We start from the raw sequence: 16,888 nt of genomic DNA on the forward strand, positions 1-16,888 counted from the left end.
CTCACTCACTCACTCACTCACTCACCCACTCACCCACTCACCCACCCACCCACCCACTCACTCACTTTGAGACAAAGTATGTATTCAGTCAGTGCTTCAAAACATTTAAGATGATAATTAATGTAAAGATTTTAAACAGGATCAGGCCACTCATTATTCAGTCATCTCTGGTGCAGAAATCGGTGGAATAATAATGACAATAAGAACTAATTCTGATGTTTCCAATAAGGGCTTCCAGTCATATGACCCACACATCAAATTGTTGACCCCTTGAAAGGGCGAGGTCCGCATCTTGAGAGCACTGTGAGAAGAATCTGATTAGTTGGGCAATTATAGAACCTTAAGTATATATCGTTTCTTCAACTACAGAACCTTTTTAACAGAACAGTACATATTGGGTAGTTATCTACATAGCTCATTTGCCGGCTGTCTACATAGATGAGTGCTGACAAGTTTGAATCTGATGGGGCAACAAATATTTACCGTATTCGACATAATAAGCACCCAGATCGCTCTCAAAATTAGAAAAAGGGGGCTCTTATTAGAATATTATTTTGGTGAAAAACAACAGGTTAAAAGATCGTAAATTTCGTGGTTTATGCTGACAGCCTGAAATGTTTATATACGACAGATGTATTTTTCCAGAATCTAATTTCCCACAATTAAGGATGCATATAACACACGTATTATACACGAATAAATAAGTCTTGTGTACATTGATCAATCGTAAGGGGTGCTAAATGGGATTGTTCACTAGCCAATATATTAGCAAATATCGCCGTGGGCGCTTATTACGTCAAATACGGTATTACATATTATTAGTGGGACATTTAATGAAGAAACCTCATTCTTGTGTTCTTGATTAGTTAGGCAATTATAGAACCTGTAGTAAATCCTGTTTCTTCAACTACGGAACCTTGTTCCTCAATGATGAGGAAGTGAATAAAGTGTTTCAAAGGTTTTTTTTCTTACATCTGTGTTGTAAGGCATATTAAGATTTTGAAATTATATTAGCATCTCAGGATACATGACCAAATAGAAAAACTAATAAATAAATTTGTTTTAAGTTTGGAAATTGGTAAGAATGTCATAACTTGAAACGAAGGAGCTGTTTGTTTTGAAAATGACATAAGCCAAATGTCACTATATATACACTCCTCAAAAGAAGTTAGGGCTGGGACGGGTAACTCAGGTACCCGGGTCGGGTGGGTACTGAGTAGGACGTGGGTTCCCACAGGAATACCCCGTGGTGAGTCACTTGATATATTGTTTCATGACAAAAATTCACTATATAACTACATGGTTACACAACAATTTTAAGTCTCTAATGTTCGCATTTCTTCATGACTATGAACACGTTCCTTCTAACTTAAATATGTTTGAACAAAGCTAAAACTTCAGTCAACTTCAGTGTATGCATGACCACATTGTTTTATACGTGTATCTAAAAACATTCTGCCAGGGCTACTGTCAAACTATTCCCAATGGAACATTTTGTACCTATCTCTTGACACCAACAGCGGGTACCTGGGTAGGGTCGGATAATAGGGGTGTGGGTACCTGGGTAGTAAATTTGGACTCGTCCCAGCCCTAAAAGAAGTTAATGCACACTCAATTCTTTCATATTACTACAGATAACCTGTCTTGGCATAACTATAGTAATGTGAAAGAATCGGGTGTTCTTTCACTATTGAGTAGTACATTTGTCTTGAAGAGATTATCTCTGACTACTGAAATACAGGTAATTGTATGAAATTAACAATGAAATGTATCAGTATTCAATTTAACACCATGAACCACGTCAGTGGTCTGTCGACCCGTGAAGATTCCAGGTAAAATAGGTCTTCAGCAACCCATTCTTGCCGTAAAAGGTGACTTTGCTTGTCGTAAAAGGCGACTAACGGGATCGGGTGGTCAGGCTCGCAGACTTGGTTGATGCATGTCATCAATAACAATTGCGTGGATCGATGCTTATGATATCAATCACTGGATTGTCTGGTCCAGATTCGATTATTTACAGACCGCCGTCATATAGCTGGAATATTGCTGAATGTGGCGTTAAACAACCAACCAACCAACCAGTGGTCTGTCTGATGTCCAGTATCGTCTTGCTACCAGGATACCTGGTCATGGGTTTGACACGGGTAGGGAATACCCATTTCGTTATACATTATTGGCTCTTTTAAATTGCTCTTTTAAATTGCCATGTCTCAACAGTCCTGTTATCTGGAATTTGCAAATAATTATTATTTTTTGCCGTGAAATGTCTTTTTCTCTCTCATGAAATGACATTATTCATTATGATTTTTATATCGAAACTAGGAACACCATGTAGTAAATTTGGGGAACAGCCCAAAACTCTCAAGAAACGCCCAAGGTGGTCTGTCTGACAAGTTGTTACCAAGAATTACAAGAATATGAGGTGCTGCCCTAGTTTATGCTTGCAAAAACAAACTTGTAAATTATTTGGTTTAAGTCACTATCAGATTGATAACTAAGAATGGATCATTTCTTATCTCTATGAAATATGAACTAATTTAGATGATAATTATCCATGATTGTGAAACATATGGAAAAATTACCTGTGATCTGTGAAAAGGTGAATTACCTCAGAACAGTTATACATGTTATAGGCATAGGCATTCCGTACCTTCTTTGATGCCTTCATTCATTATAATTATGATTCTTGGTCTGTCAGCACCATCCATGTACTCTTGGGTTTCATCTGGTAGTAAATTCTGAGACCTGTTGGTTGGTTGGTTGGTTTTCTTGTTGAATGCTGCACTCAGCAATATTCCAGCTATATGACGGTCTGTAAATAATCGGGTCTGGACCAGACAGTCTAGTGATTGATATCATCAGCATCGATCCACGCAATTGGGATCGATGACATGCATCAACCAAGTCAGTGAGCCTGACCACCCGATCCCGTTAGTCACCTCTAGCAACAAGCACAGTCTCCTTTTATGGCAAGCATGGGTTGCTGAAAAACTATTCTCTGAGACCTGTGCCACACTGATATGCCATGTGACCAGATGACTGAAATAGTGTTTAAATCAGAATCTGACCCAACTCACTCAGTCACTTAGTGATAGTCTTGGATAAAGTAAGGACCACCCGATTCTTTCATATTACTATTGTCATGCCACGACAGTTAAAACTATGATACGTCCAGAAACCTATGATTGTGGGTTCGAATCCCGGTTCGCCCCGATTATTTTTTCTAGGTTTGTCAGCACCATACCCGTGCTCGTGGGTTTCACCGAAGTGGTAAACGTCTGAGACCTGCATCACTTGGGGCTTTCCTCCCACATTAAGCTGACACGCCGTGATATAACTGGAATACTGTTAAAAGCGGCGTTAACCCCAAACCACTCACTCACTCACTCACTGATAATATGAAAGAATTGGGTGGTCCTTAACATTTTTTTAGTGGTATATCAAGGACAGATAAAATAGAATATGTAATAGTGTGTAGCTAGTGTATAATTAAGCAGATTTTGTTGATGGTCGAAGGTAATTAATTCAAGTTATTTTGAAAGGCTGATGTACTGCGTGCCTTCTGTGAAGGGGAGGTTATCTGATTAAGATAACATGCATTTATTTTTGTTATCAACACAGACTTTTCATCAGGTTAGAAATAGATTTCAGAAAATGTTCCTTGATGAAAAGGACATGTTATCTCATCCTCATGGTCTGGTTGTAAAGGTGTACATTGATAATGTATGCTGTGGGTGCAAAGATAGGCCAGGAGTATGACTAATGACTTTTTGTGATGAACTTAATCAGGGCTCTGGAGTGAGAAAGCGTTATCCTCGTTGGAATTAATTATCATCAAAATGTTTCAAAGATATCACATAGGTTTAGGCTCACAGAGGCCAGGGTAAAATACGTGGCCTCTTTCAGTGGTTGAAATAATCCTGAAATGCTGACTAGCGATAATGCATGGAGCCTGAATATCTCCTAGCCTTTGGGATACTAGAATAATATCTGGTCTCTGAAATACAAATATTTTACAAAAAAACACGTAAAACTATCTTATCATACCACCGTGTCAGAATGACAAGATCTGATTGGTCCACATGTTCTTGATAAAATACTGTGTGAACCGCCTTGGAGCACGAGCAATACAGGTTGCATGTGGATTTCTGAGAGGAAAAATAAATCCTTTGCACTCCGCTTCAAAGCAAAAAGCTGTACGCTTTTTCCCCCGAGTCAAAGGAAGTCACATGACATAGCACAAGTTGACCTCAGCTCACTTGAACAGCTCTTTTCTATCAGTTTTGAATTTGTGTTTATTCTCTTACAATGTCACATTAAAACATGTCTGTAAGATAAATTTGTTGTAGCAGGATCACAAGGGGTACATGGGGTTTTATGCATCCCTCGTTAGGTTTTATACCACACCCCTCCGGCTACGTAACGCGGGACGCATAAAAAAAACATGTACCCCTCGTGATCCTGCTACAACTTATAATATTAACATTTAATAAAAAGGAGCCCAGAGACTTTATTCATTTCCCTGAAACTGCAGTAATCTAGACTTGCCAACTATTATAGACTTGCTTGGGCTGTATTGGTTATATTTGTTTCAGGGTCTGTATGACAGAATATAGGGATACCTGTACACTACGGTGCAATTCACAGAAAAAGTCCCTACCTATCTAGAAGGATCTTGTTGTGTAATATAGTGTAAGCTCGTTCCTCCTTCACAAGAAGGATCAGGGTGGGTTCGAACCTGATTGGGATTCAACCCAAAAAGTACAAGAATCTGTAGTTTACTGAGAAAGTGTTGTCCCAAAATATAACATTTGATATAGAATGATCTTGTTTTGTAAAATAACTGTAAGCTGGTCAGTAAAATGTTTGTGTGTTCATCCCTGCTATTTCGTTATCATCCTGCACCATTACGCGAAATATCTGAATATACGTTCTAATAGAAACAAGTCTGATAAAAGCAGGCACATCCAGGTAACTTTATTCTACATTTGTAATCAGGGACTATGTGTAAGTCTACATTAATTATTAAATTTCTTTCATAGCATGGGCGATTACAGTAAGTTGTTAATGGATGTACAGTTTTTAAGTGTCTTCCACTGGGGCTGGAACGAGAACTAATTTACTACCCAGGTAACCGATCCCCTATTACCTGACTCAACCCAGGTACCTGCTGTAGGTTTTAAGAGTTGTCCGATTGTGAATTGTTTTACCGAAACCCTGGCAAAAACTGTTTAGAGACACATATAAAATGATCTGATCATGCATACACAGAAGTTGACTAAAGCTGTTTCTTTACAAATCCGCAAACCAAATGGAAGAAACATTTTGTTAAAACTCTTGACTGGGAACACATATATTCAAAGCCATAACATTAGTTGTAACTCAGAGCTCCAGATAAGCTTTTGGTATTGTGGGTATTTTACCCATGCATTTTAAAATCATTGGGTATCAGTAATTCTATCCGCGTATTCAAATTTCTGTTACCCACTAGTTTTTACACATGTGGGTATTTAAGTAAAATATTTAAAAACATTATTCATCTAGTTCCTGCAAACTGGTGTCGTGTGGGTTTGAGAGCTTTATAGGACTCAAAAATACCACGATACTTCCACAAGAAAGTGTGATGGCAAATGATCATGATGTAACTGTCATCGTGGAGTTTGGCAAGGTTGACGGAATGTCCGTTTATTATTTCAAAATAAGTTGCTGATTTGCTGATTGAATACGCAGGGTTACTTCACAATATTTTGATGATACGCGCAAGTTTTATTTTTGTAGCGTATCTGTAATGTTCGTTGTGTATTTGATACGTTTGGATTTTATTTTACTGTGTATTTCTGCATTTCTGATGCGTATTTCACACAGATACGCAGCTTATCTGTAGCTCTGTAACTATTACAACATGAATTCGAAGATGTTCATTAAACTGGGGTATATTTACCAACATTTTCTGACTTGGGGTCGAATATCAGCCTCTTAGCAGATCCAGATGAACCCCAGCAGAAATAGTTCTAGAATGGAAGACAAATGTATCTACAGAATGTATACAAGAACCAACTGAGGAACTTTTGTTTTGGAAAAACATTTCTGTTCATGTGACTGACAATGACTAAATACCATGCATCTGCCATTAACCTAAGCCCCCAAGGAAACAGGTGCAAGGTATTTGGTGTTGAAAGATCCCTGAAAACATGCTAGAAACACCAAGAAAGATCTCTCTAAAACAAGGTGATGAACTTTCAATTACCACCAAGGTGTTTCACTCAGTTGGCAGCCATTTTGTTTTCCACATGTGCAGACTTAAGCCTCAAAATACTTAACACCTGTTCTTGAAAACAGATTCCCTTTACAATGGATTATTTTGCTTTTAGAAGTTCAAAAGTTAACAGGGAGGTATAACTGCATGTGTATGCTCATATAACTAGCTGAAATAGCTGGAATGATTGTCGCCATTCTGGGTGTGACCTTTCGGATGGCACGAACAATAACAATGGAAGGATGCTCTGAGAGGCCTGAGCTCCAGTAAGTGGTTCAGATGTCAATGTATCATTGAGACTGTCATATAGGCTTCTGAACATGTCTGGTTATGATTGATGGGAATATGGGCTGTTTGTCCCAGCTAATATTTGTATAGCTGATTAGGTAAATGTATACCACTAAATTGAAATATGAAGGGCAAAGTTTAGTTGGTATTTGAAAGGTCAGATTCATTATTTGAACCCTTGTAAATTATCAACGCTTTTAATTGTGATACCAATGTTTGTAGGTTTCACCGAAGTGGTAAATGTCTGAGACCTGCATCACATCAGGCTTTCCTTCCACATTAAGCTGACACGCCGTGATATAACTGGAATACTGTTCAAAGCAGTGTTAAACCCAACTCTTTCTCAACATTTAATTGCAAACCAATTTTCTAACATGCTGAGCCTGGTTAATCTGTTCAAATTCTTTTCAACAACTTATTTTAATTGTATAGTCTACAGATTGTGTGATTCAACCAGTTAATATGTTTACTGTTATGAACTTAAATGTTTAACTTTATCATTTATTAGCGTGATAATATATTAAAATTACCTTGTATCTAAAATGGTGAAAATGGACAACAGAAGGTCTCTGATAGCCAGATACCATGCTTCAAAGCCCTTTCAGTATGATAGGTCAAAGTCAAAATATACATAGTTTTGTACCTCAATAATTGTTGTGTTTTTTTATGGACTTGTTTGGGTCAGTTTTATTAGACATTAATATTAATTCTGTTTTCAGTGCTGACTGGGTCTATCAGTGATATGTTCATGTTTGTATTTACTCTGGGCTATTTTATTGATATGATGGCACTCAAGGCCGGGGCGGTGGGGTAGCCTTGTGGTTTATGCGTTCGCTCATCAAGCCGAAGACCTGGGTTCGATTCCCCACATGGGTACAATGTGTTAAGCCGATTTCTTGTGTCCACCACTGTGATATTGCAGGAATATTGCCAAAAGTGGAGTAAAACCGTACTCACTCACTCACTCACTCACTCACTCACTCACTCACTCACTCACTCACTCACTCACTCACTCACTCACTCACTCACTCACTCACTCACTCACTCACTCACTCACTCACTCAAGGCCAGTCACCCATGAAGATCTGTGTTAGACTTTGTCTTCAGCAACCTGTTCTTGTTGTAAGAGGTGACTAATGGGATCGGATGGTCAGACTCACTGACTTGGTCATCGTATCCCAACTGGGTAGATCGATGCTCATGATGTCAGTCACTCTATTTACAGACTGCCATCAAATAGTTGCAATATTGCTGAGTTTGGTGTTTGACAACAAACACAAAACTTTAGGCTTAGTTGCTCGAATCTGTAAACAAAAAAAGCAATGTTTCGCTCAACTTCTTCAAAATGAAAAAATGTTAAACAGAATTATGGAATAATGCTTGTCCAGTAAATAAAGTGTAACAATTATTTGCCAGCTTTCTCTTGAGTATCATATTACAACTTCCTGGTCCATGAAATAGGCCTCGGGCATGTTTAAGTGAAATAAGCATGCAGCATTATCAACAAAATTACTCAACCTGTCAATGAACAGATTCATTAATCACTTAAACATATTTTTATTTCAATTTTTATGTGTTTTGAAAATTATCAGGAGCGTTTCTTTAGTTATAAAACAACATTTTCAGACATGATGTCTGACACATTGGAGATACTGTATTTTTCTATTTCAACACTTCTGATAATGTGACTCACCACACAAGTTTCATATGTCCTCATTGAGTGAAGGAGTTTGGAGAGCCAGTTGCTGTTTTCAGGGTTTCATCAGAAGGAAGATATATTTGACTGAAGTTTTAGCAGCTTTGATGTGAAGTAAATGGTTAAAGGATATACGCTTCAACATTCATTTATGAAACAATGACAGTAGAATTTTGGGTTGCATGATTTGTGAATTTTAGACTTAAACTTTGATAAATATGAAACTTCCATGTAATTAATGCTGAGTATGTCTGCCTGTCATACCTCTGTCTGGCTCTGTATCCAATCCCCAGACTGACTCAAGGTCAAGGAAACTTATGTCATGGCCTGTTTTTTCGGCGTGCATCGTCTATTGTAAACAATTTCTCGTCAGGAACCAATAAAACTGAAGCTTCACAAACTTGTTCCAACCAATGATGACGCTCCAATTTGTTCACGAGGTTCAATTCCTATTTTCAATATGGCTGCCATGGCAGACATCTTGAAAAACATCTTTATGGCCATTACTCAGCCAGTTTTTGTACATGTGTGGTTAGTGGAGTGTAGTTAGTGGAGTCTCAACATGTGTTCTGTTTGGCCTGTAAATGTCAAAAAGTCGGGCTTGAGTCTTGCCACTGTAGTGGCCATAAAATTTCAGAGTCCCGTGATGGGATTCAAACTACGGACCTACTGATCCAAGGTCGGATGCCTTGTCCACATGACCAAAGAGGTTAACCCTGTCAGCAAGCTGACAAGGTAAGGAAAGGTAAGGATGTCATCTGTGGGATGACTCCACGCCCTGCTACATACTCCCCCGTCAACAGAAGGCACATCCCGGGCCGCATAGTAGGGTAATGAGGCTTATTTTGCTCAAATCTAATATGAACGTGCTCAGCCCAACGTTGGTCGCCAATGTAGCGGCCATAAAATCTCCGAGTCCCCGTGATGGGATTTGAACCATGGACCTTCTGTCCACATGACCAAAGAGGTTAACCCCGTCAGCAAGTTCACAAGGTAAGGATGTCATCTGTGAGATGACTCCACGTCCTGCTACACCAGCAACACTTGACAAAGAGGACGCAGTTGAATCTGTTTGCAGTAGTTCTGAATGTTTCAGGGGGCACGGGTGGCCCAGTCGTCTGAGGCACTGCGATTCACTGTGCAGAGTTGCCTCCCTTGGGCATGCCAGAAACTTATGTTTGTGGGTTCGAATCTCGGTTTGCCCCAATTATGTTTCTAGGTTTGTCAGCACCATACCCGTGCTCGTGGGTTTCACCAAAGTGGTAAACGTCTGAGACCTGCATCACTTCAGGCTTTCCTCCCACATTAAGCTGACACCCCGTGATATAACTGGAATAATGTTAAAAGTGGCATAAAACCCAACTCACTCACTCACTCTGAATGTTTCAGCTTCAGGTACTTACTCATTGTACAAGCTGTCCCACCCTTAAAAGAGAGTCAAATGGTGCAAATTGTGCATTTAGTATTTGTTTTATCCACTGACAGTTCAAGAATTGCCACACAGATGAGCAGTAGCTGTCCACCATAGCTAGTAAGAAAGGGAGATAATTAAACTGAACAAGGGAGATAACTCTTTGAGCACTCAAGTAATATTACTGCTCAAGTAGTTGTCTCATACTTGACTCTTACTTGTAACCATTTCAGCCCTAGTTTCACTGTACCTTGGTGGAAATCGAACTCGGACATCGGCATGATAAGCGATTGCTTGAACCACTAGGCTACCACATCATTTCTTTTATCAATGGTTCGTCAGGTTTATTGTAGCTTTGTAACTACTACTGTATACCTACATCTAGTCTGTCAAACGGACCTTGAAACAAATATATCCAATACAGCCCATGCAAGTCTATAATGTTTGGCAAGTCTAGATTACTCCATTATGAGGATGAAGAAAGTCTCTGGGCTCCTTTTTATTTTATTTTATAACCATAATTTAACAATGTTTGTTTGTTTTTTTGTAAAATATGTTTATTTCAGAGACTAGATGTTAGTCTAACCTACATCAATAAAGTCTTGACATCAATCTTGATTTCTGTGTCTTGAACTAAACAGACACAATTATTTACAGACTGCCATCATATAGCTGGAATATTGCTGGGTGTGGCGTTAAACAATTAAACAACAAACTAACAATCTGGGAAGGGATCTGGGAGCAATATGCATTTAGGCTATTTCAAATGTGTTAGTGTATCGTTTCCATATTTTGGTATTCCTTCCGTGCAGTATAGAAACACAACAAGGACATATGAAAAAAATTATACTTTAGATCAATAACACACAGACAAAATTGCTTTAATATATATTAATTTACAATTTAACTTTTGCAAAGAATTAATTTTATGAATAAGGAATTAGAAAGCTTTGATTAATAATACTTTGATTGTCAGCACCATACACACATGGGTTTCACTTGAAACAAGCTATGATAGCAAAAGAGTCTGTGTTATTTATTATAATATGATGCAGATATACGCTGGATTGTTAGATGGTGTGTTACAGTAAACTACAGTTATACCGAACACGCTTATAACGAACTGACGGATATAACAAACCTACTTTTTTGGTCCTGACTATTTGCTGTAGTTATGCTGTATATATGCTTATAACGAACTACGGTTATTACGAACTAATATTAGTAGTCCCTTTGAGTTCATTATAACCGTACTCTACTGTATTTGGTTAACATTTTCGTTTTTTTGTTACAGCTGACCTTATGGGACACAGGCGGCATGGAGAGGATGAGCTTCATCGGGTCGAGCTACTATCGAGGGGCACAGGCGGCCTTGTTGTGCTACAATGTGAATAACAAAGACACCTTCACAATCCTTTCCCAGTACATCCTTGACATTGTCATGAATGCTGAAGGTGCCAAGATATTCCTCTGTGGAAACATGGCCGATTCCAATGGAGACAGTGAAACTGTCACGGAGAGCGACTTTGACGCTTTCATGAGTGAGTGTGGCGACGTTTTGTCTGCCGTGTACCAAGTTTCTTGTAAAGACAATGTTGGCATCCAGGAAATGTTCACCGATATGGCGAAAATATTACATGAAGAGGCGATGAGCAAAATGACGATTCGGCGAGACTACATACGGCCGGGGGAAACTCCCGATAATTTGAATGGGAAGAAAAAGTGTTGTTGATGATGAGTGCATGAGTGTATATATGGTCTGTATGTGATATTATCTCTTGATGTTGCAATAACCAGCCCTATTGGTGATGTGGTTCTTCATAATGGTTGCATGGGTGGGTATATCCATGATCTTGGGCAATGTGATATTGTCTGCAATGAAGACTGGTGGTACTGTGTATGGTCTTCTGATGGATGCTATTGGATGTTCTACAAGATGTTGGTCTTCTGATTGATCCTATTGGATGTTCCACAAGATGTTGGTCTTCGGATGGATGCTATTGGATGTTCTACAAGATGTTGGTCTTCGGATGGATGCTACTGAATGTTCTTCAAGATGTTGGTCTTCTGATTGATCCTATTGGATGTTCTACAAGATGTTGGTCTTCTGATTGATCCTATTGGATGTTCTACAAGATGTTGGTCTTCTGATGGATGCTATTGAATGTTCTTCAATTGGATGTTCATCATGGTGACTGCATATGGAGGTGTTCATGTGGTGTTCTTCTGTGGGTGCTTTTCATGTCATCCCATCAAGCTGATGTAGTGATTCAAGTGAACAGACTTTGTGGTATTACAAATGTTCTCTGAGGATGTGATGTAACAATTCATCCAAGTTTTGGTGAAATATTACCTTCTGTGCCATCATGTACCTATTCAGAGCTCCAGATATGCTCTGTAGTTGAGTAAAATATGCAAAATAGATCACCATTACCCAATTAAGTTTGAATTGTTTGTGAACAAATACCCTTGAAAGATTTTTAAAAACTGATAGTGTAAGAACACACCCTTCTTATAATATAACAATGTTTCCCTGCTATTGCGTCCTTCAATATAGTACTCACTCCGGGGGGCACGGGTGGCCAAGTCGTCTAAGGCACCGCGATTCGCTGTGCAGAGTTGCGTCCCTTGGGCACGCCAGAAACCTATGATTGTGGGTTCGAATCCCGGTTCGGCCCGATTATGTTTCTAGGTTTGTCAGCACCATACCCGTGCTCGTGGGTTTCACCAAAGTGGTAAACGTCTGAAACCTGCATCACTTGGGGCTTTCCTCCCACATTAAGCTGACACGCCGTGATTATAACTGGAATACTGTTAAAAGCGGCGTTAAATCCAACTCACACTCACACACTCACTCGGGTATGGCATGCGGTAAGGCATAGGTCCCAAAATTTATATACATTTTTAATAAACTCAAATTTTACACTGACACAATGTTATTTCCCCATCGCAAATAACATTACCAGCTGATAACTGGCACGCAACAGCGGAAATACCAATCAACAAATTGGAACAGATGTACCTACATTTCTTTACAGGTCCTTGTTCACTGATCGAATGCAGGCATCCCCCACACATGAACTCCACTGCAGTGAATAATGCTTAAAAGAGAGCTATGTCTCACCGCACAATTAGGACAGCACACAAACAAACACAAGGGGCGGTCAGGTAGCCTAGGGGTTACAGAGTTCGCTCATCACGCTGAAAACCCGGTTCGATTCCCGACATGGGTACAATGTATGAAGCCCATTTCTGGTGTCCCCTGCTGTGATATTGCTGGAATATTGCTAAAAGCGGCATAAAACTTTTACCAAACTCACTCACAAACACAAATTAGAAGTCAACTCAACCAGTGAGAATTCTTTTAAAAAAAGTCTACTCATTGGTGTAAAAATACCTGATAGTCTGGCCCCAGGGTAGTAAATATTGATTGAATACGGTACCCAAAGAGAACTATCAACACCCAATGTGAATGATAACGTGCGAGTAAGGGATGGTCGGGTAGCCTAGTGGTTAAAGCGTTCGCTCGTCACGCAGAAGACCCGGGTTCGATTCCCGACATGGGTACAATGTGTGAAGCCCATTTCTGGTGTCCCCTGCCGTGATATTGCTGGAATATTGCTAAAAGCGGCGTAAAACCATACTCACTCACAATCAAACACAAATTAGGAGTCAACTAAACCAGTGAGAATTCTTTTAAAAAATGTCTACTCATTGGTGTAAAAATACCTGATAGTCTGGCCCCAGGGTAGTAAATATTAATTGAATACGGTACCCAAAGAGAACTATCAACACCCAATGTGAATGATAACGTGCGAGTAAGGGGCGGTCGGGTAGCCTAGTGGTTAAAGCGTTCGCTCGTCACGCTGAAGACCCGGGTTCGATTCCCGACATGGATACAATGTGTGAGGCCCATTTCTGGTGTCCCCTGCCGTGATATTGCTGGAATATTGCTAAAAGCGGGGTAAAACCATATTCACTCACTCACTCACTCCCTTGCGAGTAAACACTCAGTGGTTCAAAACCATATCTGGAGCCCTGTGTATTGTATCATGAGGTGATGTATAGATGCTAGATTATATATACGTATATATATAAGGACCACTTGTATGCTATGAAAATGAATTGTAAAATAAAATACTATTTCCCTTCTTAATCTTTCCTATATCTCCCCTATTCATTACTAGTTTTAACTGAAATGTGGTTTGGTCCCTTCGATGCTGAATATGTCATACATCGTATTGTGTATCACACTATGACTGTATCAGAGTGATAGGTCTATTGTGACAGTATCGTTACAGCCCTGTTGAGGATATACGTTCATGTTGAATGTTTTGTTGTACGTTGTGTACATGGTTTTCATGTCTTCCGTAATCTCCACCAAATATTTCTTGTCTACCAAGACTTTTATCTCAAGTGTTATTTCCGCAAGCTACAGAGTGGTTCTAAGGCTAAGGTCTTTTCCTTCCTGTTTTTGTTGGTAAGCAGACTTTTCAATCCAAAATCTGTTTTGACAGGACAAGGCAAGGTACATGGATGCGATTGGAGTTACTGCCCCTTAGTGTCACAATGCATTGTCATGTAACTCATTGCAGAAGCGATTTCCTCTGTAAAGTAGCGAGTTACGATAACTTTTTCATCTCTTTGCTGCATTTCAAGATTCTAGAAATACCGGGGTATATTTTTCATTCTTTTACAAAAAGTATTGGGGATGGCAGTGATAAAAAACATTTTTTTTAATTCCATTTCCTCAGTATTTTGGGTCGGATGATCCATAAAGCAAATTTGTGAAAAAGCTTAATGGTCTAAGGCACCATATTTGGGAGAGTTGTGTCCCTTGGGAGCCTAATTCGCCTGCATGTCTGTTTGAATCTTAGATTATGACCAATTAACAAAATGGGAGTGGCTGTCTTCAACCGGAACCACTGCCTTGTTCGATTTTCTAGCGTATAATACCTCCATTCTGTTTTGATAAATACTCTGGACCCATTCTGCATGATTGATTCAGTTTGAGTCTCTGATTCGAAACATGATACGCTAGAAACAGCCATCCAATCAATGTGCACCCATAAGCTGGCGAACCTCTGTACAATGTTACTGATTACACAGATGGAGACGGTGATGCCAGCCAGGGCAGCGAATGGGTCCAAGGTTTTATCCTAAAAAATTCAGATATGATTCCCTGGATAATCAAGGCTGGGTATTTCTCAATCACATTAAAATCAAATCTTAGTTTTCGCTACCGCTAAACAAAGATCTGAGGACATCCCATTACAGGTCACGTCAGAATGACCTCTCGCGAACTTTGACCGATCAATGAAATGACTGACAAGAAATCGACATTAGCCAATCAGAAGGCAGCTTTCTTAAACTGATAAAAAGAACATTCTGGAATGGCTTACAGATGACCTAGATTGTATGGATATAATCATAAAGCCCGTAACTGTCGTTTGGAATACTCTGTTAAATATTTCGAGGCTGCATGATCAGAAAACACATTCTGTCTGTCACTTTCATAATCTGGTAAGCGACGCTCTGATTGGTCGGATGAAAGGTCGTTCTGACGTGACCCGTCATGGGATGTCCTCAGATCTTTGTTTAGCGATAGGGAGAACTAAGATCTGATTTTAATGAGATTGGGTATTTCTATGCACAATATAAACAGCCCACCATGATGAATCTGAAATACTGTTACAAGTAGCTGTGACTCCCTCACTGAAAACTAGGAGCATTTGTTTGCATATGTAGTAGACATCAAATTCTGTTTGTTCCAGTTACACATTGGAGACAGTTGCTGAGCAATAATTTTTGTCTTTATATATATAGTTTTGTAAAGAATGGACAGCTGAAATAATGAATGTGCAGCTGAGATGCAAGTAACATTTGTTTTATCATCAAAGATGATGCATTATTCTGTGGTAGCATTCTGGGTCAGAATAGGTGCGTGGCAACCTATGCTAGTCAGAATAGGTGCGTGGCAACCTATGCTAGTCGTAAGTGGCGACCAAACATCGGTTGGTCAGACTTAGTGACTTGCTTGAAAGTGTGACATCGTACCCGTGTGTGGATCTTTGTTCACAATTTCAATCCCTGGATTGTCTGATCCAGACTTTATTATTTACAGGCCACTGTCATATAGCTGAAATATTGCTGTGTGAAGCGTGAAGCAACAAATAGGTGCATTATAACAAGAATGGATCAGTTGCCATGCGATATTATTTTAGTTGGTCATATTTATGAAGGATATCCTGTTGAAATAAAGGGTAATGCCTATTTATCACTGCTTGATAATCTGTGGAGTTTTCATTCAAACTTAAAATCAGATCTATTTTTCCGATCCTCAATAAAGGATCTGATAAAGCCTCCATTGGATGAAGTTGGAAGTCTACCTTCGGTGAATTTGGACCGGCCAATCACATTGGAGGCTGCATGCTGTTTTAGCCAATCAGATGACAGCTTTTTAAAACTATTTGGCTTCATTGGAAAAATGGCTGCCTTGAGTTCTATATGCATGGTATCGTAGAAATGAAACCACTGCATAGAGAAGTCCTAATGTTGTTGATTGAAAGACAAGGTTTCAAATTACAGAGTGTAAAATAGATCGTAAACACAGCGACCATTTTGCCTTTTTACTTTCACTTGTGAGATACAGAAGTCAGATAAGACTATGCTACTCCAAATAATTAAAAATATATTTACTCCAATCAAGGATTTTGAAACCTCCATACTGATTAGAAAGTCCACCTAACACAACTTCCTTTGTAGACGAATATATTTTGTGAGTACCCAGTGGACTTTGCCTGGTCAAAGAATGGTTGTTAATACCGTAAGCCACCACTGTGTGACATCAGAGACCATATGATAGAGGTCTCTGGTGACATACAGCTGTTTACAGAAGGTGTACCAACCTTCAGCCTTGTACCACCTCTGCAGCACAATGGCGGTACACCTTGTGTTGCAGAGTGATGTCCCTTTGTTACACGTCTGGAACTGGGCTGTAAGGTGTGATTTGTCATAAAGCAAGCTGTAATTACAGAAATTAAGAATAAGCATGATAATTCATTCAAAAATTATTTTTTAAATCTAAATCTTTCCCTGTTAAAAGTTTTATATATCTTATATTAAAGAAAAGACCTCTGTGCATGCTAGATATGGGGAGAATTAATATACTACTCAACTTTTGATAGTGATACTGATGTTGTTTTACTCTAACTTTGAGTACTATACATAAATTAAT

At 39.2% G+C, this 16,888-nt stretch overlaps 1 protein-coding gene across 4 annotated transcripts in view; it reads left to right on the top strand.

Annotated features, from left to right (window-relative positions):
* The window catches only part of LOC124118755 (GTP-binding protein ypt1-like), an 82,529-nt gene extending 70,379 nt beyond the window's left edge, over positions 1–12,150 (top strand). For all 4 annotated transcript variants that reach the window (XM_048397779.1, XM_048397778.1, XM_048397777.1 and 1 more), the window contains exon 3: positions 10,946–12,150. In XM_048397779.1, coding sequence (XP_048253736.1) covers positions 10,946–11,383 — 438 coding nt within the window. In that variant the 3' untranslated portion in view covers positions 11,384–12,150. The remainder of the gene's footprint in view (positions 1–10,945) is intronic.
* The last annotated feature ends 4,738 nt before the right edge of the window (positions 12,151–16,888 follow it).

Source organism: Haliotis rufescens, unplaced genomic scaffold (assembly GCF_023055435.1).
Source record: "Haliotis rufescens isolate VD_foot unplaced genomic scaffold, xgHalRufe1.0.p SCAF_17, whole genome shotgun sequence".
NCBI lineage: Eukaryota > Metazoa > Mollusca > Gastropoda > Lepetellida > Haliotidae > Haliotis > Haliotis rufescens.